The 24,578-nt window shown below is 40.6% G+C and overlaps 1 protein-coding gene across 1 annotated transcript in view; it reads right to left on the bottom strand.

Moving 5' to 3' along the window:
• The window catches only part of TMEM135 (transmembrane protein 135), a 176,472-nt gene that overhangs the window by 18,154 nt on the left and 133,740 nt on the right, over window positions 1–24,578 (bottom strand). Inside the window, exon 7 of the mRNA XM_080912125.1 lies at window positions 2,725–2,766. Coding sequence (XP_080768251.1) covers window positions 2,725–2,766 — 42 coding nt within the window. The remainder of the gene's footprint in view (window positions 1–2,724; window positions 2,767–24,578) is intronic.

Raw genomic sequence — 24,578 nt, 5'->3', positions numbered from 1 at the left:
TCCTGTCCCTCCTCTGTAATATCAGCACAATACTCTGCACAGCCTCTGAAGGCAGAAACATATTCATTGGTGCATTCTAGACACAGTCCACATCTGGAGACAAAGTGAAAACATGACTAAATAAACGCTGAGTGAACGGTGTCTTTAGAAAGTGTGTACACTCTTTTACAGGTAGAGCATATTAAACCATAGGCGCTGAACTGAGTAACGTTTTATGTCCTAAAGCTTTTTACTTGAGACTAGCCTGGAGACATTAAACTCTACTTTATGAATGGCTGCAACAGATGGAGACTTGCCCTCCATAAAACTGTGTATTTGTTTAGAGTCATTATAAGCTGTGGGGGATGGGCACTTCCTTCAGGCCTGAAGGTGACTGCATCTATTAGTATCAACTAAGTCTCAGAGTGGCCAGCACCCGGAAACCCGTCAGGCACTGAGCATTCTTTTCTTATAAGGAAGTCATACTTGCTAAGTTTGGCCACCACAAGTATTTTTCTGACCCCTCCCTTCTTTAATTAATGTTGAATGTTGACTGTTTTGACAGGCTGTAAAATCACTGTGTGGGTCTGTAACAACGATCACACAGGCATCAATGGGGACATGCAGAACAGAAACTTGTGCCAGGTAATACTTTAGGAAGCTGCTAAGACCTATGTACATTCACCTACTGTGCCTTGACAATGAAACCAGACTATTAAAACAGAATCTAGCTTTTGGTATTAAAATTATGTGGCATCTTTAAGTATCTGAGAGTAATCAATGGCAAAACAAGCAATATAAAATGAAATCCACCCTGTTTAGTGGAAGGCCATGTACCATACAAATGCTGCATACACCGTATGAGAACTGAGCAACAGCCACTCAGAAGTTATTTGGTTAAGCTTTGACTTTGCCATGGGACATGGACTGTGTGGAGACCATACCGAAGAGTGAGCCAGATATACTTCTGCCTTCTGAGGCTGTGGACAGGACAGTACTCATTAAAACTGTGCTGAAATTACAAAAGAGGGACAGGAGTTTTTGGTTGTATATCTCAGCCAGAACCAACACAGTTGCTTTTCGAGTTGTGGATAGGAATAAAGACAGAGAGTGAGGCAGGAACTGGGAACCGATGCCTTTCCGCATCTATGAAGGAGGACAGGCAGAAGAAGGCTGACCTGTGAAAGGCAGAAAATCTGCAATACTTAACAACGTCAACAAGAATTCCTGTAACGACAAACCCTTGTCTAGATCATTGTCCTGTGACACGGAAGAGTTAGACGCAAACAATCACAACTAAGCCCTGATTCAAAGTGCGTGCCAGGAAGAGACACAACACTACCTGAAGTATCTCAATGTTTTCCAAGCATTTGGTTAGAATCTTAGGGAAGTGAGGCAAGGTTGCATCGCAAGGAAATCATCTTTTGGACTTTATCATCATTTAAGGACAAAAGAAAAAGTTTTTTCTCATATATCTCTTAAGGAAAAAAAGTAAAGTAAAACATTTTACATGCACCATGGCTTTAGAAATCTAGCCATCAAAGATTTACTACCAAATTTTTCTTCCCTTCTTCTCCTCACACCCTCTGGGAATTGTACCCAGGGCCTCACACATTCCAGGCACGCTCCATCACTAAATCCCGAAAGACCGACAGTCTCCTGCCATGCCATGCCATCTGTAGGTAAATACCAACCTCCTCTGCACACTTAGCTTTCAGTGCTAGACTGGGAGTCAGGTTGTAAGAGAGAAAATACAGTCCACTGGTCTTCACCTTCTTCCATCTGTGAGTTCTCCCTTGAATCTTCTCTTTATCCCAGAAATCACCATACTCAGCCTCCTGCCTCTAGCTCTCCGTCTGCCCATGTCTCACATACTTCTGCTGGACTTGGCTTTCGAAGTCATTGTTAGCCACCTGCTTCAGACACCATTAGGTGTCTACTACCCACGTATCAAGTCCAAATCATCTCTCCCTAGCCTGACCCTTCAGTCTTCAGCACTGATACCACCTGCTAAAACAGACATTTTGAGACACCTCTATGAACAAAGCATTTCTTCATTTTTCCTTACCTAAAACTATGCCTCAAATTCACATCCCCCGAAAGATGGAGGGAGAGTCTGTGATCTGAATGCTCACTAGTGTGAGCCCTGCACTAAAGCACCTGATGTGCAAGCTCCTCAGAAGAACCATATAAGACGATGATTCCAACCCTAAATCACGCCCTAACTTTTCTCTCTGATACTTGCAGGGAACACCATGCTACCAAACTTCGCTAGGCAAGTATTCCATGGACACTGAAAAATAAAATCACAAACTGGGAAACCGTGGGACTTGGATTTAGTGTGTACAGTGAGATGTCAGCAAAACATTCCATTAAACAGAGGACAAACATTGCAGAGTGGTTGCAAGACAATGTCTGTTTTGTTAAGATGTTTTGAATTATGAAATATTGGTAATAACTAACATTTAGACAGTACATAATAGGCCAATTACTAATCAGATGCTCTATGAATACTTGAGACCCATTGTGTTTGAAAATCCATGAGTCTGATATAACTCAACCCAGTCTAAGAAATTACTTAATAAACTATCCACAAATGCAAGGAAATAATATTGTGACTTTTATAACTACACATTTTATAATTAAAAATTAAATGAACAAATCTTTATTGGAATTATATACACTCAGTATTTTTAAAAGGTTAGCTTGCAACTTCTCTCAACACAGAGACAGAATGTTACTTACCTAAGTGCAGAAAATGTAAAGCCTTTTAAGCCATCTTTGCACCTAAAACAAAAATTTGCAATCATAAAACGACATGTTTTGGAATATAAAGTAGTACATAAAATAGCATTCCTTCCTAAAAATGGTTGAACGTGTGGAAATTTTTGGTAATGACATAAGCAATGAAAAATACAGCAAGTCACCTTCCAGAAAGCACCTAGTACACTAAAGATCTCGGACACAGGGTAAGGGAGATACAGTCAGTCTTCTAACAGTTCCATCTGATCTGAAACAAGGCGAAGACACTCTTCACTCCTGAGTCCAATCCCTGAGGAGCTCACACACGGCACATCAGGCACAGACTGAGACTGGGAGGAGGAGAATCCAAGTAGTGTTTCCTGAACGATATTACTGCTGTGCAGTTTGGGTGATTTAGTCTTGTTTCCTTAGATAACAACAGTGCCTCGGTACAGGCTTGTGTGCATTTGAGCTTTCACGGGGGCTCAAGACCAGCAAAAACCTTACCTCATGGAGGTCACAGTACTAACAGACTAAGAGGACTCAGAATTCCAAGTGCATAAGGGGTAGTGGCAATGATAATCTGAATAATCAAACATGTCTCCTTCCCATTGTCCAGCTAATTGTATTGTCTTTAGCTGGTGGAGATGTAGGCCAACAACAAGTATTTAAAAATGGACTTAAAGACATTAGAAATACTCAAAAGTCCTTCCAACAAAAAGGTTACAGCCACAAGGAACCTTGGATATAATCAGTCATAAAGGGAGTTTGAGTATTTATTATTAAAATCTCTTGGAAAAAAATCTATAAAGATTAATGACAAAATGACAGTCTCATAGACTCAGATGTAAAAAGTGTGTCTTCAAATGTAAGTGGACGACAGCTCATGCTGCCTGTCACTTGTATGACAAGCCATAAAGAAAATATACAAAACAACTGCCTTAATTTTAAAACAAACCTTACTGTATGTGACCTGGAATCTTAGCAAATCTTTTAGCCATGTGAGGATGTTTTACAACATCTAAGACAGCAGGTCTGATGCAGTGGTTGTGCTGACAGTGGAAAATGTGACCAAATTTACATTTAGGTAATACATGACATAAATATCTACACAGAATGTGCACAAAGGCAAAAGAACTTATAAAGTAAAGTAAGAGTGTGCCTGGGGAAATTACATTACTTAAACTTATCTTTTCCTACCAGAAGAAAGTGTTTCACAGTAATTTAAAACCCACAATCTGGATTGGTGGAGTGGTGAAGGAGTGGGCAAGGAGCCCACCGACTGGGAAAAGAAAGCAGTAGATCAATTAAAAGATTACGTACATCTAGGAACAAATTCTGGCTTTGGGGTGTTATTGTTAAAAGATGACCATTTGTGCAGTGTTGAAGAGTTAAAAGATTCTGACAACTCGGTCTAGTCAGCAAGGCATATTTGTGGCCCTGCACAATACATTTAATTGCAGACCACACAACAAAAAGCAGCTTTCAAGCGTAAGGGATGTATAGAAATAAATTTGCAGTTTCATTATGATGGAGGCCTGGCTCTTCAACAGAACCCCGTGGGAAGCACTTCATTCTGATAAAATCTTAACATGTACTCAAAGGGGATATTCTTTCTCTTATTCATGTGTATAAGGTTTATTAAGGTAACTGAGGGTTCAAAAGAACAATAAAGTAATTATTCTGCCAGAAGAATGTTTAAAATGTGGCCCCACATTCTGACACTGCGGGCACTGTGCAGGTATTAACTGTGAAACATTACTGAAATCTATGTTCCATGTAGAAGGCATGATATAAAGACTTCAACAAGGCAGACCCACTACAAAGTTCTTCACTTTGCTAGGGCCTTGGTGATTCCAATGAGGATCAAATCCAGTCTCCACTTAAGTATTTATCACATATTGGGCACGTCTGTATTTGTAGGATGGCTTAGGTTCCACTACGCATCCATGGGCACAAGTACATCACATTTTCATCTGACATACACCTTTTGGGAGAGATTCAACGAAGTCTAAAGACCCAGAATAATTACTGTGGACATAAAAAAGAAAAAAAAAAAAAACCCACAAGGCAGGGGAGGAAGGATCTGGGTTTTCCCTTTTTACATATATAACGGGTCAAGTAGTCTCTTTAAGAAGGCAAAGGATGATAGTCGGTCACAAACTTTAAGGAATTGAGGAAGGGATGTCAATTTGAAGCACCAAGTACAGAGCTGTGCTGAGTCCCACAGCGGAGAGAACAGACCACCAAAGTGGCTAGAACCAAGGGGAAGAGGTGAATGATGGCGCTGAGGTAGGAAATACAGCCATGGAAAATGGAGGGAGTGTCTACCATGCAGAGAGACTCTTTGGAAGGATCTCAGTAGAGGATGATCTCTCTTAAGTTATATGAGAAGTATTTTGGCTGCCGAATGGAAAACAGACAACAGAAGGCAAAGCTAGAAGCCTAGAGAAGGTGACCACAGTTGGAAGGGAAAGGAGAATATATGTCAAAGGTGAGCAACCAAAATATCCTGATAGTTTGAATGTGGAGCAAACAAGAGAGAACTTGATGCCTACTGACAAATCTGAGTTAAAGCAAAGAGAACACGGTGGCTCTTTACTGGTGTGAGAAACTGTATAGGACTCAGGGAGTGATGAACTTTGTTTTGGAAATATAAGTGTGAGAATTGACTGAGCTGAACAGCAGATAGTGGAAGATGCAGGCAGCTGGCTAGGAAGGTCCGAGGGCCGTGGAGGACGGCTCATTGTCACTGAGTACACACTGGAGACTAGACACAACCACACTAAGGAAACAAGTACAGTGTAGAAACGTGTCAGCTGTGCATGTGCATGCACACATGATTTACCTGTAGGCTCCAACACCAAGACTTTTTCAACAATTATTACCCTCTAAAGTCTCATTTTATTTTCAACTGCCCATAAAGCTAATGCATTCAACTCATGTATGCCTAAACTTGCTACTTAGTCTGTGCACATGATACAAACTAGCATAATCCAGGCCCTGATCTGCTTCTGCAGAGCTCTGTGCTAACAAGAAAAGGCCAATGAAGACAAAGGAGAAGGGTTTTGAGCTCTGCAGCAAAAACCTCAGTTGATATACAACTATTATCAAAGACTCAGGTTGGAACTACACGCTGCATTTCGAGAAGCACAGAGAGGGATAATACTTATGTTACTAAAATAACATTCTTGACCAAATGTTCAAATGTTGAGTTAGATATATAAATAATAGTAAAAGTAACAATTCTGCACAAAAATGTCCTTTTCCCTCCCAAGCCTAATTCCTGTGAAATGACTTCCGTGAGATTCTGTGATGCTCTTTACAACACGTCACCAGCAGGTGTCACTACAGAACCACTCCTGGAAGAACTTGTACTCAGGAAGCAACATTTTTGGAAAGTTTTCCTCTTAAAGATGCATTTTACAAGGAATTCGACATGTCATTAAGAAACTGCTGTGTTGTACTCTGTTAAGTAAAAACCATGATATCTGAGTTTTGATGTTTGTTTCTATAGTTCTACAGTTTCACAAAATTATAAAATGTTTTTGCATCGGTCACTATGACACAGGATGATGGGGTGTGTGACCTGCCACTTCCGCCTCCGTCTACAGCCCCCAGGACACCAAAATCAATGAGAACAGAAATTGTTTCTCTGCTCAGTTTTCAATGATTCAGTTAATGTAATCAATACAAAATATTCTCTAAATTTCACTTATATTTCTTTATGGAAAATGCGTGTTATGAAAAAATCTCTACAAGGTTTATAGATACAGTCATGATTTTTTTTAACCAACCTTGAAAAAAACTGTAAGGTTCAATTACTGTTTATATACACATACACCAAAATATGGGGAGAGAGCATTTATCATATTTCAACTGCTCTACGCTGGTTCTGACTCACTGAACCATTTCCACGATACCGAACGATTAAATGTAGCTAACAATCTTAATCTGTTCAATGATCACTGGCTGAGCATCTGCTACATAGCAGGCAACTTGCTGGTAAACTGGGGAATGCGGGCATCCCTGCACAGTGTCTTAGGTACTGGAACCATCACTCCTAACCTTAGGTTTAAATTGTGACTCACAGAAACCACACTCAGCACAGAGAGGAAAAGGAAAACAAATCAGAACTGTTTTAAAGAAGCAGTTCAGAGTTCAGATGCTGAGACGTCCACTGGCACTATGGAAACAATGACCAATGACAACAACAGCTATGTGTTGTGGAAATTTTGAATTTTTATTTCATCACTGGCACCAAAATCACAAATTAATCTGGAATAAATCCAATGGAAAGTTCTTAAAGCCTAAAAAGATGATTGCATACACTTAAATGCCTCAGATTTAGGCATCAGGTTATTCTAAAGGATACTCGCTTGAAGAGAGAGCTCAGTGGTTTAGAGCACTCATTTCCCTTGAAGAGAGTCTTGGTTCAGTTCCCGGTGTGGAGACAGCAGCTCAAACCCAACTCCAGTTCCAAGAGACGCCAACAGCCTTTTGTGACCGCCATGGGCACTAGGCACACGTGTAGTGTACATAGATACACACAGGCAAAACATGCACATATTTAAAATAAATGAGAAAATAAATCTACAACAAAGTTTTTAGTTTATTTTTTAATGAATTAAGATTTTAATCTCACAAAATAAAAAGTTTTATAGTTCATTTTCTACCTCATTTTCAAAAGTAGGAATATATATTAGTACTAAATTATAATTCAATATGTAAAATTTAACCAATAACTGTAATGTTTTATTACATTTGCTTATCATGCAATGACAAGAAAAATTGGAATGGAATAAATTGCATTTCATATTTGTTTTAAAACTGTAATGGCTTCATCATAAATGCATATGCAAATGGATTAAACTGACTGCTACAAAGTTACTATTTCAGACTTGTGATATTTGTGGTTAAAACATTTCCTTGCCTAAATGTAAACAGCATGGCCTTCTCCTTGCACCTATTACTGTTTGGATAATAAGCCAGAGCTTTGTGGGCTGCAGAAATGGCTCAGGGGTTAAGAGCACTGACTGCTCTTCTAGAGGTCTTGAGTTCAATTCCCAGCAACCACATGGTGGCTCACAACCATCTGTGATGGGATCTGCTGCCCTCTTCTGGGGTGTCAACAGTGTACTCACATAAAATAAATCAGTTAATTAAAAAAAAAACTAAAAGTAAATAAAACAAAAGACTGATAGAGCTTTGTCTCAGCCTGCATATACCACTTAACATGAAAAACAGAATAGACCATGTGTTCTTATTGTAAGTTACCTCACACACAGCAATCCAGAACTAGGACAGCAATAATTAAATTGGGAAAGTTTGTTTCCATGAGCAATCCTAACTCCAAATAGCCCCAATAAATCCTCTTCATGAACTTTCAAGTGAATCAACAACACTGCTTTTGACTCTGATGAATATTTTTTCATACACTCATTTCATGCCTAGAGCCCTGGGGAATGGGTTGGTCCCCAAGAACTCAAAGAATGCTGCTGAGGCAGGCAGCACTTGCAGGAACCAAGTGTGAACCTCCAAATAATTACTGTGCACTGCCTTCTGCTGTGTCCCACATTACAAATCAGAAACAGCTGGGCTTAAACACACAGCCACATCTCCAACAGAATCTGATTTCTCCTTATACGTGGACAAACTTTGAGCAGCTTTTGCCTAAAATCCATACTACAAGAGCTTCTTGCAATGGCTTGGGAGTCAAGAATCACCCCAAGAGAGGTGTCAATGGGCCACATTTCTATAGAGCAGAGGAGGCCAAGCCTGAAGATAAAATGGAGGGCCTGGCCGCAGCTCCTCACCAGTCCCTCCCACTTGACACATTAAATGTACTGGGAGTAAGATCGAAATTACTTTTCACTTAAGTCCAAGAAAAATTTAACAAGTACCTCAGATTCACAGCACTGTTAGACATAAAACTATTTGCAGTAAATGGAATTAATTACAATGGTGAGTTTTTTAAAGGACCCCAAGACTGGTAAATACTATGAATTTTTTCCTCCTTCCATAAATGCTAAGAAAAAGATAAAACCAAATGTTTTAAATAAATCATATATATATATATATATATATATATATATATATATATATATATAGGCATCTATGTCATTAATATAGCAACTTAGTTTTCACAGTGATAAAATGATCAGCTATCTGAAAATATTAACATTAGTCTCTCACTATTGAGATATATATGCCAGAGAAGTGAAGTCCCCTCGAAAATAATTTGGTTCTATCAGAAGACAACAGAAAGTCTATCCCAAATGGCTAACTCTCTGGCTTGAGTTCCAATTATGAAGAAGAAATACCATAGACCAATTAGCATCTGTAAGTGTCCTAAGGAAACTACAGATGCAAAGCAAGACAGTGGCAGTCATTCAACTGGTGCTAAGCAAACTTCACATGCTACAAAGGGCATGTTTTAAAGGAACAGGTACTCAGCTCCACACTTTCAACCCATGGTTTGCCTGAAAGCATGCTTTGGTCAAGACTTGAGGCTATGTTTGCACTGTCTACCTTCCCTCCCATCCCCCAAACAACAGCTACTTTCCATATGAGAAGCGCACCGCCTTGGTCACTATCACGGACCTACTACAGGCACAGACTCCAACTGTGTTACAAGAAATTCTCCATGCGGTCCTCATGCAGATCCATGCTAACGCTTGGGAACTAGGGGGCTGGGGAACGTTGCAGAAACAAAATCCCAGTGGTTTCTAACACAGAGGCTCACCCTACGCTCATGCCGCACGTGCAACACGGGCTGGCTATTGGTCGACGAGAGGCCATCTTTATTTTGTGTCTTAGTGTGATAGAGAGATGTCCATCTGGGATGAATGAGGGTTGTCAGGGGAGAAAGAAAGACAATGTACCACACAGGACTGGACTACTGCTTCTAATTCAAGTCACTTCCACTTACAACTACTCAGCCAAAGCACATCACAACTCCAGGCACAGTGTAAGCAGGAGAGAGAATGGGTGCTTTCCTAGGGAGGAGCCACATTCTGAAGAGCAGTTTCAACAGCAGCACCTGTGAACTATTATGGCCAAACATGTTACTGCTGAGAACCAATTATGTTTATTTAAAGAATATTTAAAGAAACTCAAAACAAAATTCCTCTTTTCTACAGAGCATGATACCACCAGTCCATGATTGTCATATTAGTTTCAAGCAGGTGGTTAAAGATCTTTCTGGTAACGGGCTTTTCTATAGCACATTAAGTACTTACAGTTACGCACACACTGCGTACAGTTTAAGGTTCTTTCTTTATGACAGTTCAGAGCATTTGCGTTACACTGAACTGGCAACAATGTTGCACAGCAGACAGAACACTTACCAAAAATACGTTGAAAGAAAAATATAATCTATACAGAAATTTAAAGAATCTTTCGGTTGTAAAGCTATTATATTCCTAATTGGGCACCAAGTATCTTGGGTTCATTTCTATAGCAGAAACTCTGGGGCTTGTCAATTTTCACTTTTGGATCAACTTAGTTCTGAGTCTGATACTTGAATACCTATCAACAGCTCCTAGCACTCACCCATCACACAAAGCTCCTTTAATTTATTCATTCTGCGGAGCCCAGGGCCATGAGCATGTGAGTCTGAAACTGAGGGCTCCAGCCTCTCTCTCCTCCTGCACAGGTGTTCTTACAACCACCAATGAAATAACCGCTATCGTAACACAAATCTATCAAGTCTAAAAGGCAAGGCCACTGCTGCCAGGCATGTTTGCTCTACCAGGAACGCAGTCCAGCAAAGGACATGACACCAAAATGTCTGCGTGCTGGGGCACTGCTGGCACTGCTTCATCATTGTGCATTCATTCGTACCCTGAAAGTCCTCAAGTGCTGTGAGCAACCACCAGCACTATCCTGCCACAGTGTCACATCCAGAGAAGTGTCACAGGAATAAGTAAGAGCAGCATGGTACAGAAAAACCTGTAGCGTGCAGCATGAGGGAGCAAAGCGAGACAGAGGAATAGCCAACCGTGGCCTCCCTATCAAGGGCACGGACAGCATAATGCAAAAGGCGACACAGACGAGGAGGAAGGCATACAGAGCCCTTGGAACAAGAGGTAATTAGGGTCAGGAACAGTGGAGGTGTAAGATGGTCGGTCGGTATGGTGGTGAGGGCAGGGGTGAGAAAGTGGCACAGGCCATGTGGACGTAAGAGTGAATCTCAGCTCTAGGAGAAAGGCCCCTTCCAATAAGGAGGAGGCTGGCTGACTCTATCTCATTTTTGTTTTTTAAATGTAATAGCATTAGTAATATCTACTTAAGGTTCCAAAATACTAACCTACCAACTAAATTCTGTTGAAATCAACAAATATTAAAAACATCCAAACGGTGTATTGCTACTTTATTTTGTCTTTTAGATAAAAGATGAAGTGTTAAATAAAAAACTCAGATATGGCTAAAAGTAACTGGACTACAGAAAAACGAATATAAGGTAAAATATCAAACTTAATTGACTATAAATATAAGTAGGTGATATTACTTGTAAAGAATCAAAGCCCCAGAGCTTTAGTGTAGTAATAGGAACCTCTCTCTAATAGGGCACTGTCCCCAAAGCCTTCATTGCCACCAACTATAATACAGGTCCAGATTTCAGTGTGTGCGTATAACTGAGAGTGGGCAGAAGGAAGGGCAACAGAAAGTGTCCTCACAGAGGGAGGAGCTGCCTTCCCTTCAGTCTGTGTAAGTAACACTACTCCCACTGAATGCCGAAGCAAATATTTGTTTGAGCAATTATTCATTTGTCAACAGGTAATTACTGAGTTAGAGTCAGGATAGGGTTACAGATTCACGAGAAGGCTGTTTAACCTCGGTCTCTGGTTCTCCAACTGAAACGGTAGATGACAGAGCCTATCCTCCTGTTCCTGCAGCCATCACGGTTACAGAGACTAAGCACTGTAACCACCACTTTACACGCACAACAGGAACGTGAAATAGACAATGTCTTCCTGAAACCAATACCATATCCATTTACCATCCTTCATCATTAAAGGCCTCTTTCTGAAATACATATACAAATCAGCTGCGCATACAGTGATCCCAAATTGCAAGTAGACATGCGTGAAGCATTAGCTGTCAGATGAAAGTGACCTGCATCAGCACATGAGGACATGACTGTGTGTGGCAGAGCCGTGAGAGAACAGTGCTCAGCGATTATAAGAGGCAAGTGAACTGTTCTTAAAGGTAAACACTTTTAAAACAATGCTGAGAGAAGGCCGGTCAGTTAAAGAGACACTATATATAATTACATTCTTAGTAAATTCTAGAAAAAAGAAACCAAACCTCTAATGACTGAAAGTAGATCCACATTGTTCTAGTTTGAGGGAAGCAGAGGTGAAAAACAAGAAACCAAGAGGCAAGAGAACAAGAAAACTTCCTGGGACGGTGGAAGGCTCCATTTCAAGTGCATGATGCTTACGACAAGAACAATAAAGTAAACATAGGTCAGTGAGTAAATGAATGAAAGTTGTAAAAGCCAACACATAGTTGACATATGCGCCCTAGAGAGAGAATAAGCCATGAAAATAATCAGAAAACAGCCCTGGGAAAGAAGGAAGAAGTAGATCAGCTCCCTCCGTGAAGGTCCCATCCTCACGGGACAGATGGAGTCTGCAGGCCAGAGCCACAGCACGGCGCACTGCAAGGGAGATTTGGAGCTAGTAGTGATAGGGAACAAGGCGCAGGAGTCTGTTTGGAGGGCAGCAGGGGATGCTAGGGAACTGTTTCCCAGTGTGTCTGAAGGAAGCTTTGGGGAGGCAGCTCTCCCCACTTCCTCCCTCCCTCTCCCACCACCCCCCCCATCTCCCTCATTCTCTCATATTTAGACAAAGCTTTCTTAGTTTCTGTAATCAAACCCAAGAAGGTAAGTTGCCACACACTTAACCCAGTGCATGACCCTACATCTTAGTCAGGGTTTCTATTCCTGCACAAACATCATGACCAAGAAGCAAGCTGGGGAGGAAAGAGTTTATTCAGCTTACAATTTCCACATTGCTGTTCATCACCAAAGGAGGTCAGGAAGCAGGAGCTGATGCAGAGGCCATGGAGGGATGTCACTTACTGGCTTGCTCAGCCTGTTTTCTTATAAAACTCAGGACCACCAGCCCAGGGATGGCACCACCCACAATAGGCTGGGCCCTCCCCCTTGATCACTAGTTGAGAAAATGCCTTACAACTGGATCTCATGGAGGCATTTTCTCAACTGAAGCTCCTTTCTCTGTGATTAACTCCAGCTTGTGTCAAGTTGACACAAAACCAGCCAGTACACCCTGTAAAGTGTTGGTTTCTGCATAATGTTAACTCAGTACCATAAATTGAAGACTTTTCCAAATTTGCAGCACATCTTCAAATTATATATAGTCGTATGTATATTACATTTTTATAAAACAACCAAGTATTATACTCTGCTATACTTTGCTAAGACTAGAGCTATATCAGGCCAAAAACTAGATTAAAACCATTTTTACTTAGTTGATTTTGTTTCCAGTAGGGGGATCTGAACATAGATTTTTTTAGACACCTCACACATGACTAAAGCATGCTCTACTAGTGAGCTATATCGCTAGTCTCCTTTTAAAATCCTGTTTTACTCAGATTCTTATCAAGTTACCCAGGCAGGACTTGTCCTTATGACCCTACTACCTCAGCCCACTGGGTTAAGTGAGGTCACAATGCCCATACACCAAGACTGGCTAAGCAAAACCATTTGCATTCATAAAGCTAACCATGACAAAACCAAACAAAACCCATTCTCACTGTAAACACAACATCTACTACTTTTAACCTGCCTCAGTGAGAAGTGGAGACATGAAAGACCAACTGCAACTGTAGGACCCTGTGTCGTTCAACACAGCAAAGCTACCCGAAGGTGTTCCATAGGTGACAGGGGTTTAGCACTGACAATTGCCAATACAAGAAAGAGCCGGATGCTGCTACTTGGTTTCCCTCACTGGAGGCACAGACTTCAGCTCTCAGAAAAGTCTCAGGGTTACCCTGACTTTCTGTACCAAGGATGGGCTTGGCTCTAGACGTGAATCCTGACATGTGGCCTACTGTCAACACTGACAGGCTTACTTCACTAATCCTTCTGGTAAATACTCATCTACCATTTTAGACTTGTTGTTAGAATCCAACCAACTGACTTTTAATTCCCTTTCCTTACCTTATTGTAGGAACTTAAAAGAGAAATTTGTTTCTGAGCCTGGGATTTTTCAAACGAAAAAATAAAGAGGGTGAACTGAATGGTCGTTAAGACTCTTTACAGCCTGAACCAGTGAGGTGGCTCACAGCGTGGTGGCTCACAGCGTGGTGGCTCAGCAAGGGTGTCTGGTGCCAGGCAGGGTGTCCGGAGCTGGTCTCTGCTAATCATGATAGAAATACGAGAGATATGCTCTCTCTAAGCACACCGTAGTACACACATGCACGAATATACAAACAGATTAAATAAATAAATGCAAAATGAAAAGCTTCACAACTTAAAATTCCTGACATAAGGTATCAGCTGCAAATTCACAGTTCACTCAAACTTGATATGGTCAGCTTCGGGTTAAATAACGAATTATTTAATATGTACTAAATTTGCATATGACAGATTGGAATACTTATTAAAAGAGCACAACGAATTATTTAATATGTACTAAATTTGCATATGACAGATTGGAATACTTATTAAAAGAGCACAAAACATATCTCCTTATATATTCTATGTAGGATACTGCATAACTCTCAATCTCTCAACATAAAGGTATATTTAATACTAGTGAGGGAACTAAATACTCAAATATTTAAAGTCAAGGTGGCTCACCTAGCTCCAGATTCATCAGTATCATTTCTGTGTGTATATTATGTGAGTAAGTACAGTGAATGTGAAGGGGAACTGCATTCAGCATTTGTTAAAAGGCTGAGTTTTAGAAAAACAGCCGCACTTTACTAGCTTCAAAAGGAAAAATATAATGGCATCTTCAGAAAAGCATACTATCGAACAATTAACAAGAAAGTAGCATAGAACATTAACAAGCCTACTCCCAGAAATGATTCAAAACATTCTGAGATGCTATGAAAGTTAGGGTGCAGAGACAGCAGGAGGTGCCTGTGTCTGCACACAGGCTTCCATGTGCATGTGTACTCGGGGTCATCTTTAATGACCCTTTAAGATGGATAAAGCTAAGCTATGAGCACATTCTAAAGACTTCCATCTAGTTCTTTCTTCCAAAACTGGCTCATCTCATGCCCACAATTTCTTTCAATTCATCATTTTCTACTACATACGTACATCAAAATGGTGAAAAGAAATAAAGCAATTATTTATTTCAAACTGTCCCTGCTGCATGAGTAGGGGTCTCTGTGGGGTGCAGGAGAAAAGTAAAATGAGGTGAAAAGTTTAAAATCCAGAGGTGCTTGGTTTCTTCCACTCTTGAGACTTGGTAACAACGGCATTGCTTTCCAACACACCTGCATGTGTGGACAGTTTCTGAGGTTTGAGTGTCCTGCCAGACACAAATGCAATCTATGCTTGCTGTGTTTGCAGTGTGGGCAGCAGTGCCTCAGAGCTCCACACCCTTCAGATGAAGGTTTGCTACAACTGGGTTTGCCCACCAGCCTAGTGTCTGGTAGGCTGGCTTTGGACTCAAAAAGCCTGTGCAAGTTGCTACTAGAAAAGAGATACATGAGTATTAATTATTACATTGGACAACTGTAATGTCAAAGAAACAAACACTGGAATTATTGTCTGGTAAACACAGGAATTTACTTTTGACTGTGAGCCACGCCTTATTCTACTTGTACACCTGGTAGAAATGGGGAAGTCATGCTTCAGAGGCAAGAGCCCGGGAGACTGAAAGGAGAATCAAGTGAAGACAGATAAGGCCCCACTGAGCTCACCAGACAAGATCCCAGTGTTTGTTTCTTTGAAATGCAACTATCCAATGTAGTAACACTCATGTATCTTTCTAGTAGACAAACTGTAAGGGCCTGGACACAGAAACAAAGACTTCTTAAATACTATTTCAGTACAAACACTGAATCATTTTATTTACCTAGAAACACAACAGATACACCTTAGAGTTCTCTAAATGGAGACGGCTTCATCAGAAATCTCGTTCCTTTACTATGGGAATATCAACGCCTTCAGACTTCTGAAGTGAGGGGACACAGAACTGAAAGAACACATGTGAGTTTAAGAATTCTACATTTGGTCTGTATGGAATTTCTGCCACAGAAACTTTGTGCTTTAGTACAAGGCTATTATACTCAGAATATTTTGGTTCTTGTTACAAAACAAAAAGTGTGAAGATGGGAACGGCTTGGCACAATCTTTGATAGGAGAGTGTAAGCGGCCCACAGGGAGGTGAAGAAGCTGAACCTTGTCACCAGGGAAGGCAGCCTTGAGGGAAAAACAGGCTGAAACTGTTTTACGCCACATTTGGGAGGATGTGAGAAATGAGGCTGGATTTATTCCTGAAAGCTGTGGCATAACTCAGAGATTGACACTGAAGCAGCTGGTGGAGTGGCCTGTCTGGCCTAAGGGAGTGTGGGAAGCAAACCAGGAGTTGGGAAGAATTTCATTTCAGAGCTGCAAGTCCTGCTGACATTTCTAGCTCAGAAAGCAAAACCTTTCACTTTCTCAACTGAGACTGGCCTGAAAGCCTTTCACCAGAACAAAAAGAAAAAAAAAAAAAAAAAAAAGAGAGAGAAAGAAAGAAAAAGAAAAAGAAAAGAAAAGAAAAAGAAAGAAAAGAAATACATTTCAGAGACTTTGCGTCTGAAATCCATATTTAAAGCACTGATTTCACTCATTTTATTCAAAGCACCTCTCTCTACATAATTAGTACAAAACTCAAGTGTCCAAAGTACATAGTTTATCAAACAATGGCAGAGAGGTAAAATAAAACAGTAAGAAAAAAACAAAACAGAACAAAAGAAAATTATTGACATGCCTGTTACCTTTGAGGCCCTTCACAGAAATGGAAGTACATGTGTCTCCGTACATTTGTGCATGAGCGCGCAGGTGCCAGATGCAGGACTAGATCTGGTCCTCTACCAGGACAGCAAGGGCTCTTCAACACTGGGCCATCTCTCCAGTCCCAGCAAGTGCTGAGTCACTGGCCATCCCTCTCCCACCTAGTTTTAGTTCAGTTTTGTTGCTGTTGCTGTTTTAAGATCTATTTTATGTAGATGGGATTTGTCTGCATGTGCACTTGCACAGCAGAATGGGGCACTGGGTGCTGTAAGACTCCAGTCACAAACAGGTGTGAGCCTCCATGTGGTGCTGGGAATTGGCTGAGCTCTTTACTGGTGAGACATCTCTCCACTCTCTCTAGTTTTAGTTTTAAGTGCTCGGGGAGGGAGTCTTGCTGTACCGCACAGCCTGGTCTCTGACATACAAGTTGAAGCCTGTTTTCTCAGTTTCCATAAGCAGAGTGAGCAGATGTGTATAGTACACTAGTTCTATATGCTAACCTTCTTATGCTATGGTCCTTTAATATAGTTCTCATATGACCCCCAACCATAAAAAGATTTTTGTGGCTACTTCATATTTGTAATTTTGCTAAAGCTGTGAATCATAATGAAAATATTGTTGGAGATACAAGTTTGCTGAAGAGATCTCAACCCACAGGTTTCGAACCACTACACTAGAGGATGGCTGGTGTGTAAATCATCTCTCAAGATCCTAGCCTAGAATATGGTAGGCATTCATTCAGAACATTTTAAGCTATTTTTTTTTTTTCTTTTTCCTTAGACCATCTTCCCCAGCATTTGTAGTATTTTCTTCTCTTGGTATTCAGGTGTTTTATTTTTTTCATAATCAATAATTACAGTTTTAAAAATTAGTTATAGTTCCAAGCAATGACTCAGGCTCAATGAAACAGCCTTTAACAATGGTTTGTTATAGCATTTAAAATGAATCACAACTCAAAGTTTGGCTTTTCTTCTTTTCCTTGACTACTGATTAGAGAGTCTCCTTTGATGCTCGGTAAGGGCAGTGAGCCCTATTTCCCAGTGAGTGTTGCAGTCACAGTGAAAAACGCCAATGCTCTGAGTGTACTGGGCTACACCACTGCACAAGTTGGATGGACTGTATTTTTTACTTGTTCATTTTCACAGTGGGCTTTCGTAAGCACAATTCCATCGTAAGTCGGATCATCTGAATAGGAAGTCTGTTCTATTATTTTATAGCCACAGTCATTAAAGGGGTTAATCAGTGGTCAGAACAAAAATATCAATGGAGAAGAGATGGAGCTGAAATTTTAAAAAAACAACAAAACAAAACAAAAGCTGCAGAAAGTATAGTAGTGCTGAAGTCAAGCGCTACCAGGAATTACAAAACGAGCGGTCTGTGGGTAAAATGGAAATAGAGGTCCATGGAGCGTCTGCTCATTAAGTCATAAGCTTAAGCGATGACAGCTAAAACCAAAGACTTACCCAAAGCAGCGCTCAGGAGATTCCCCCACTGACTGGCACAAATCTGAGGACAGCAGGGACTACCAAGGAGACACTTCCTCCTACCTCAAGACCGGGTCAAAGAAAGAAAGGCTGGGGAAATACAACCCAGGGCTGAAGTGGGCACAAAGACAAGTAATGACAAGGGGTGTGTGAAGGGGGACATCTGTGATCCACACACCTGAAGCTAAGATTCTCTGTGGGTACCACGGAAGCAATGGTCCAAAAAGGAAGTGCCTTGCAACTGCCTGGGCAGAAAATGAGGGTGGAGGTAGGGTAGTAACTAAAAAGCAGCTGCTGAACTCAGGACACGTGAATGATTGGGCCTGATTTGCAGCTACACTAAAGTGGAGGGTGGGGACGAGCGCCAGAACCCTGTTAAAATGAACATTTTAGCTGAACTGGTAAAGGATGGCCACCCACTACATACAGAATAATGGCTGGGCATTTCCTCAAAGCATAAGCCCACGCTGAAGGCTGGGAAAACCCATGGAAAAGCTGATACCCACTGACAGCTGAGTAGAAACACAACCTACAAGGTAACTGGTTTAAACACCAGGATAATGCATGCCAGCAAATCTGGTTTAACAGGTTTGAACTGGAGCCACAGCTGCTCTCCCCCTCCCCCATCAGTTCAGTTTGCTAATGACTCACAGTGAGAGGGTGCTGACTGATGCTGTAATTTCTTTTTAAAAATCTATTTTTACATTTTACTGTCTTTTAAATGAAAATTTCACTCTCACATAAATTATCTTAATTATTTTGCTTCTTTATATATTGGTTAATTAGTTTTTGTGTGTGTGAAGTTTTGGACTTCTTACTGAATACTCTATTATTCCACACACAGTCTTTCAATTCCTATCTCATTTCTGCTTTCCTCCCTATTCTGTCCTCTTCTTAGCTCCAACTCCCCATAGCTTTAACAATGCTGAGACCCTCGGTTCGAACACCCACCATCTACTTACCTCCTCCTCCTGTCTCAGATGACACAATAGTTAGCTACACTCACCCGTCCATCCCTAATCTCACCAACCAGTTACCTGAGCCCACACTGCACTTTCACCCTTCAGGTTCGGCAGTTAAAGGCTTGAGTCTGTAACTGACTACTGTCACTGACTACTTGAGTCTGTAACTGACTACTGTTACTGACTACTTGAGTCTGTAACTGACTACTATCGTTCATACTGGGCCTGTCCAGCTGTAGTTGCTTCTGCAATTAACGGGCTACAGTGACCTTGGTACTGTGGATGCTATCAAATGTCCTTCCTAAGAGACTGTGGACTGGGAGTTTAGGTACTGAACTAAAACCCAATCAGTTTATGGGGACAGAACAACTCAATCCTTTACAACCTAATCTCATAGGACACTGCAAATGTCTCAACTGAAAGAATGGAGCTAACATGAAAAACAAACCAAAAAACCAAAAACCACAAAACCCTTCAGTCAACGAGCTAATTCCAGATGTACAAGTTCCAGTGCAGAAATGTAAGAAGTCTGAGAGAGTGGGAACAGTATCACCTCTGTTGGAGAGCCTGCAGAGGCAGTGACTTGGATGAAAGCCCAAACAGAGAATTAAAACCAGTAGTCATGAGAAGATTCGGTAAAAAACAAAAGGAACACAATTAAACCCCTGAATGATTCAGAAAGAACACAAATAAACCTGAATGAATATCAAAGTCAGTTCAGGGCATGAAGGGAAAACTCAATAGAAATGCTGAAGAAAATAGAACTAATAAAAGTTTTAAAAATAAAAATAAAATCTAAGATTTTGTAAACAAGGATAAAGAAAAATGAAGCTTCGAATGTTATCAAAGACTGCCTGGAGGCAAGTAAGCACCCCTTCAGTGTCTCCAGCCGCACCCGTCCTTTAAGAGAAGCCCTGCAGTGCCACCATTAGTGAGTTGCAGAAATAAAAGAATCTGCTCTACAGAATTTTACTAGGCAGGGGTAGGAATGAGGTGGGGAAGGTGAAGTCATTGCCCTTTGCAGACAGGAGACTTTCTAGTTGGAACAGAGATAGGTCTTACTCATCAAGAGCATATGGACTTTAAGATCCGTAACTATAAACAGTAGGGTTCAGGCCTGGGTGGTCTGTGTTATGTCCAACAATATATAAATTGGCTTATCCTCAAAGTAAATATTTCCATTTTATTATTCCGAGTCATGAAAATATTCAGTCTGTTAAAAAACAGAAACAGTTTTCAATCTAATCTTTCAGCAAAAGGTCCACATTTTCAATTCAGAGTTGAGGAGTCTTCTCATTAAATTCATGATCTTACAGAGCATCTAAATAAACAGAGAAGGTGCCCAATGGAAAGTAAACAGTGTTATGATCGTCTCTGTCATTTCTTACACTCTGGCTAATAACACGTCTAAGGGGATGGGAGAAATGAGAAATGCTGTGGGTGTCACTTTCTCTCTGAGGATGTGGAACAGGACAGAAGGACATAAAACCACTTCTAGATCCACTCACTGTGCCTCTCACTTTCCTTTTCACAATGGCCACTGATGGTTAATGTGTCTGAAAGAATGTTTTATTCTTTAAATCAAAGATACCAATTATTTTCTGGAGGTTTTAAGACTTCTATTAAAATTTGCTCTTAGACTCAGTGCAAATGGGTAAGGGAGGAGGAATAAGTATTCTATTTGAGTGACATATGGTAGAGGGCTCTCAAAGCATCCAAGTTATTCTCATTAAGAGAAAAAGAAGTTCAGAACTCTTCATGGATAACAAGAACTTGGTCTGACTCAGGGATTTCTCCATACCTGCTTAATGAATTTGGCAGATAATATTCTCAAGTACTTTAGCAACTGTGCCACCAGAGTACAGAGATGCTAAGAGCACCACAGACACTGTGTGGGAAGAAAATTCTTGGCCCCCAGCTAGATTTCTCACTACTAGTTTGTAAGATGAGGATTAAATATTATTTGCTCTGCTCTAATTTCTTCCTTCCAAAAGAACTGACCTCAATGTGAAATCCTTCTCGTTGGAAAGTCAATGAACTGTTAGGAAATATTTCAGTGGCCTGGCTGTTTCCCAGGAAATACATATGGATACAGATTCTTGCTCATATCCTAGGTATCCAGTTCTAATCAGTAATTGCTAATGCCAAAAATATTTTTCTATACAAGTAAATCATAGTTTTTATCCCATAATATCTAGGTGACAGGAATCTTAATCATATACATTAAATAATCCTGCAGTTCTGTTAAATCAGGAGTTCTGACAGATTTTTCCATCTTATAACTGTCCCGCTTACTTTACTAGAACAGACTGGATAGGGAATACTTAGATTGTTAGTACTGTAGAAGATAATACTTAGTTTGACTTGAAATATTCACACTGTGTTACCAGAATTGAATATACTTATTTAAATCTAAATAAATAAAATCTAATGCTAGAAGTAAACAAATGTTTTTTTAAAGATTTATTTATTATTATATTTGTATGAGCACACTGTAGCTGTCTTCAGACACACCAGAAGAAGGCATCAGATCTCATTACAGATGGTTATGAGCCACCATGTGGTTGATGGGAATTGAACTCAGGTCCTCTGGAAGAGCAGTTAGTGCTCTTAACTACTGAGCCATCTCTCCAGCTCACAAATGCTTTTTTAAAATAACATTTTAATAAGAAAAAAGCATTTATGCTGATTAAAAGTATTCTAATTGTAATATGAAAAATAGGAAATATGAATATTTTCCTTTCTTCGGCATTGTAAGACAGTATTTATTAGCAGAAATCAGGTGCACATAACACAGCACTTCTCATGTGTGGTAAACTTTACAACTGTAAAAGTTTTAATCTAAACAAGTGACTGCTCTATGAAGCCAGCAGCTCGTTTCCTACTGTGAATAACCATGTCCCTTACAAATGCCTTCAAAGAGAGCAGTTTTAAATAGTTATGCCAACCACACTTCTGTTTGCTGTGCATAATGCTGATGTTTAATGTGATGTGAAAATAACAGCTAAGATACAATTCGCAGACCACATGTAGCTCAAGAAGAAGGAAGGCCAAAGTGTGGATGCTTCAGTCCTTCTTAGAAGGGGGAACAAAATACTCACAGGATGAAATATGGAGACAAAGTATGGAGCAGAGACTGAAGAAAAGACCATCCAGAGACTACCCAACCTGGGGATCCATCCATAAACAGACACCAAACCCAGACACTACTGCAGTGCTTGCTGACAGGAGTCTGGTATAGCTGCCTCCTGAGAGGCTCTGCCAGAGCCTGACAAATACAGAGGCAGATGCTAGCATCCAACCATTGAACTGAGAATGGGGTCCCCAGTGGAGGAGTTAGAGAAAGGACGGAAAGAGCTGAAGGGGTTTGCAACCCCGTAGGAAGAACAACATTATCAACCAACAGAGATCCCACAGACTAAAACACCAACCAAAGAGTACACATGGAGGAACCCATGGCTCCAACTGCATATGGCCTTGTTGGGTATCAAAAGGAGGAGAAGCCCTTGGTTCTGTGAAGACTCTATGCCCCAGTGTAGGGGAATGCCAGGGCAGGGAGGCGGAAGGGAGTGGTGGGTGGGTGGGGGAGCACTCTCATAGAAGCAGAGATGGAGGATGGGATAGGGGTTTCAGGAGGAGAAACCAGGAAAGGGGATAACATTTGAAATGTAAATTTAAAAAATATCCAATAAAAGAAAAAAAAGAATAAAATAAAAAAAAATGTTTTGAGACAAGGTCTCATACTGTAGCTCAGGCAAGCCTTCAATTCACTGTTAGCTCAAACTAGCCCTGAACTCATGGTGTTTGTTCTGCCTCAGCCTCTTGGTTCTAGAATTATAGGAATATTCCTCCATCCAGACAGAATCTTTTATTTGTCCAGGTATGCTAACAAAGCAGACTTAATTACTTTAGAACCTGAAGTCTTGGTGTCAGATGATCTCATACAGTAGCATATCTTACTGTGCGTGCGCGTGCTTGTACTTGCGTGTATTCTAGTGCTTCAAGACGTCAACCCTCAGGTGCTGTCAACCCTGTGTTGTAGAGGTGTGGTCTCCCATTGTCAACCCTGTGTTGTAGAGGTGTGGTCTCCCATCGGCCTAGCGCTCACTGCTGAGGCCCCACTGGCCTTTACTCTGTAAAGGTACACTCACCATCGGTGTCTCAACAGTGTATTATGAAATGTAGAAATGTCACCATTTAGAGAGAATTCAATGGTACATTTGAACTGTTTTTAACGTAGATTATAAATAAAATTATGTGATTTTTTTTTTAAATCTCTGCTACAATTTCAGCCAATTGTTGCCTCTAATCTCAGGTGGTAACAATGTGGCATTGTAGACAAGGAAGCACCATGTCCTTAAATGTAATATTATGGAGAAGTGGGATTTATCTAAAGATACATTTTTGTCAGTGACTGAATTATCCTGCAAGACTTGGTGGAATACAGTATTTTTGTGATATTAAATATGCAGAATTTATACATACAAATATGAACGCCATAATCATGCTTCTGAACAGGAAAACAAAAAAGTGAATTTGATCCACTGCCTACTAAAAGCCTTGTGTGGGTGGCAATCAACATAACCATACAATGATCATGTTATAATTAAGACAGTCTACAAGCCATTAAATAATTCGAGGCTATATAGATACAGTAGACTGGATTTCAAATAAAATAAAATTTTAATTAGATAACAATTGCAATAAAAAGAATTTACCTTTATTAAGTAATCACTGCTCATTAGGTAAATGGTCATTCAATTCCAGCTATAACTCTAGCTTCTAAATAACTTCCTTTAAACACACGGAAGAGATGAAACGATGGTAAGGTAAGTAACTTGCCCACGATCCCACGTAAGTTTTATTCAAATCCAGGCAACTGGCTCAAATTTCTGCTTTGCTAGTCACATACTACCAGGAGTCAGGGGCTGGAAAGAAGACTCAGTGGTGACTGAGAAACAATGCTGGCTATTCTTGTGGGACCTAAATTCAATTCCCAGTCCCCATATCAGAAGACTCAAAACTGCCTATTACCACAGCTCCATGAGATCTGACACTCTCTTTGGGCCTTTGCAGGCACCCACAAGTGTGTGTCCTATGCTGTGGAGATTTGCAGAAACATAAATTAAAACAGAGATTCTTAAAAGTAAAAGATTAGATTTAAACTGAAGTACAGGACCGTAATTGGCTGTGTGTTTGTTGCTGTGGTTACAAGAGGAACTGGAGAGGAGAGGGCAGAAGCAGGAAGTGAGGAAAGGATGGCATAGTCAGTGTAGCTGAGCACTGAGCAGGGACAGTAGAGACAGAGGCAGAACATGGGGCTATTCAGTCTCTGCATTTCCAGCTCGGTGCGTGGCATTTCTGTTACCTGACAGAGATCTGGAGTTGCAAGTAGGGCTAGAATCACTGAACTTGAGATGCTAA

The sequence above is a fragment of the Micromys minutus genome (genome assembly GCF_963924665.1).
Source record: "Micromys minutus genome assembly, chromosome: 2".
NCBI lineage: Eukaryota > Metazoa > Chordata > Mammalia > Rodentia > Muridae > Micromys > Micromys minutus.
Note: the sequence above shows the minus strand (reverse complement) of the source record. Positions and strands in the feature narration are given on the sequence as shown.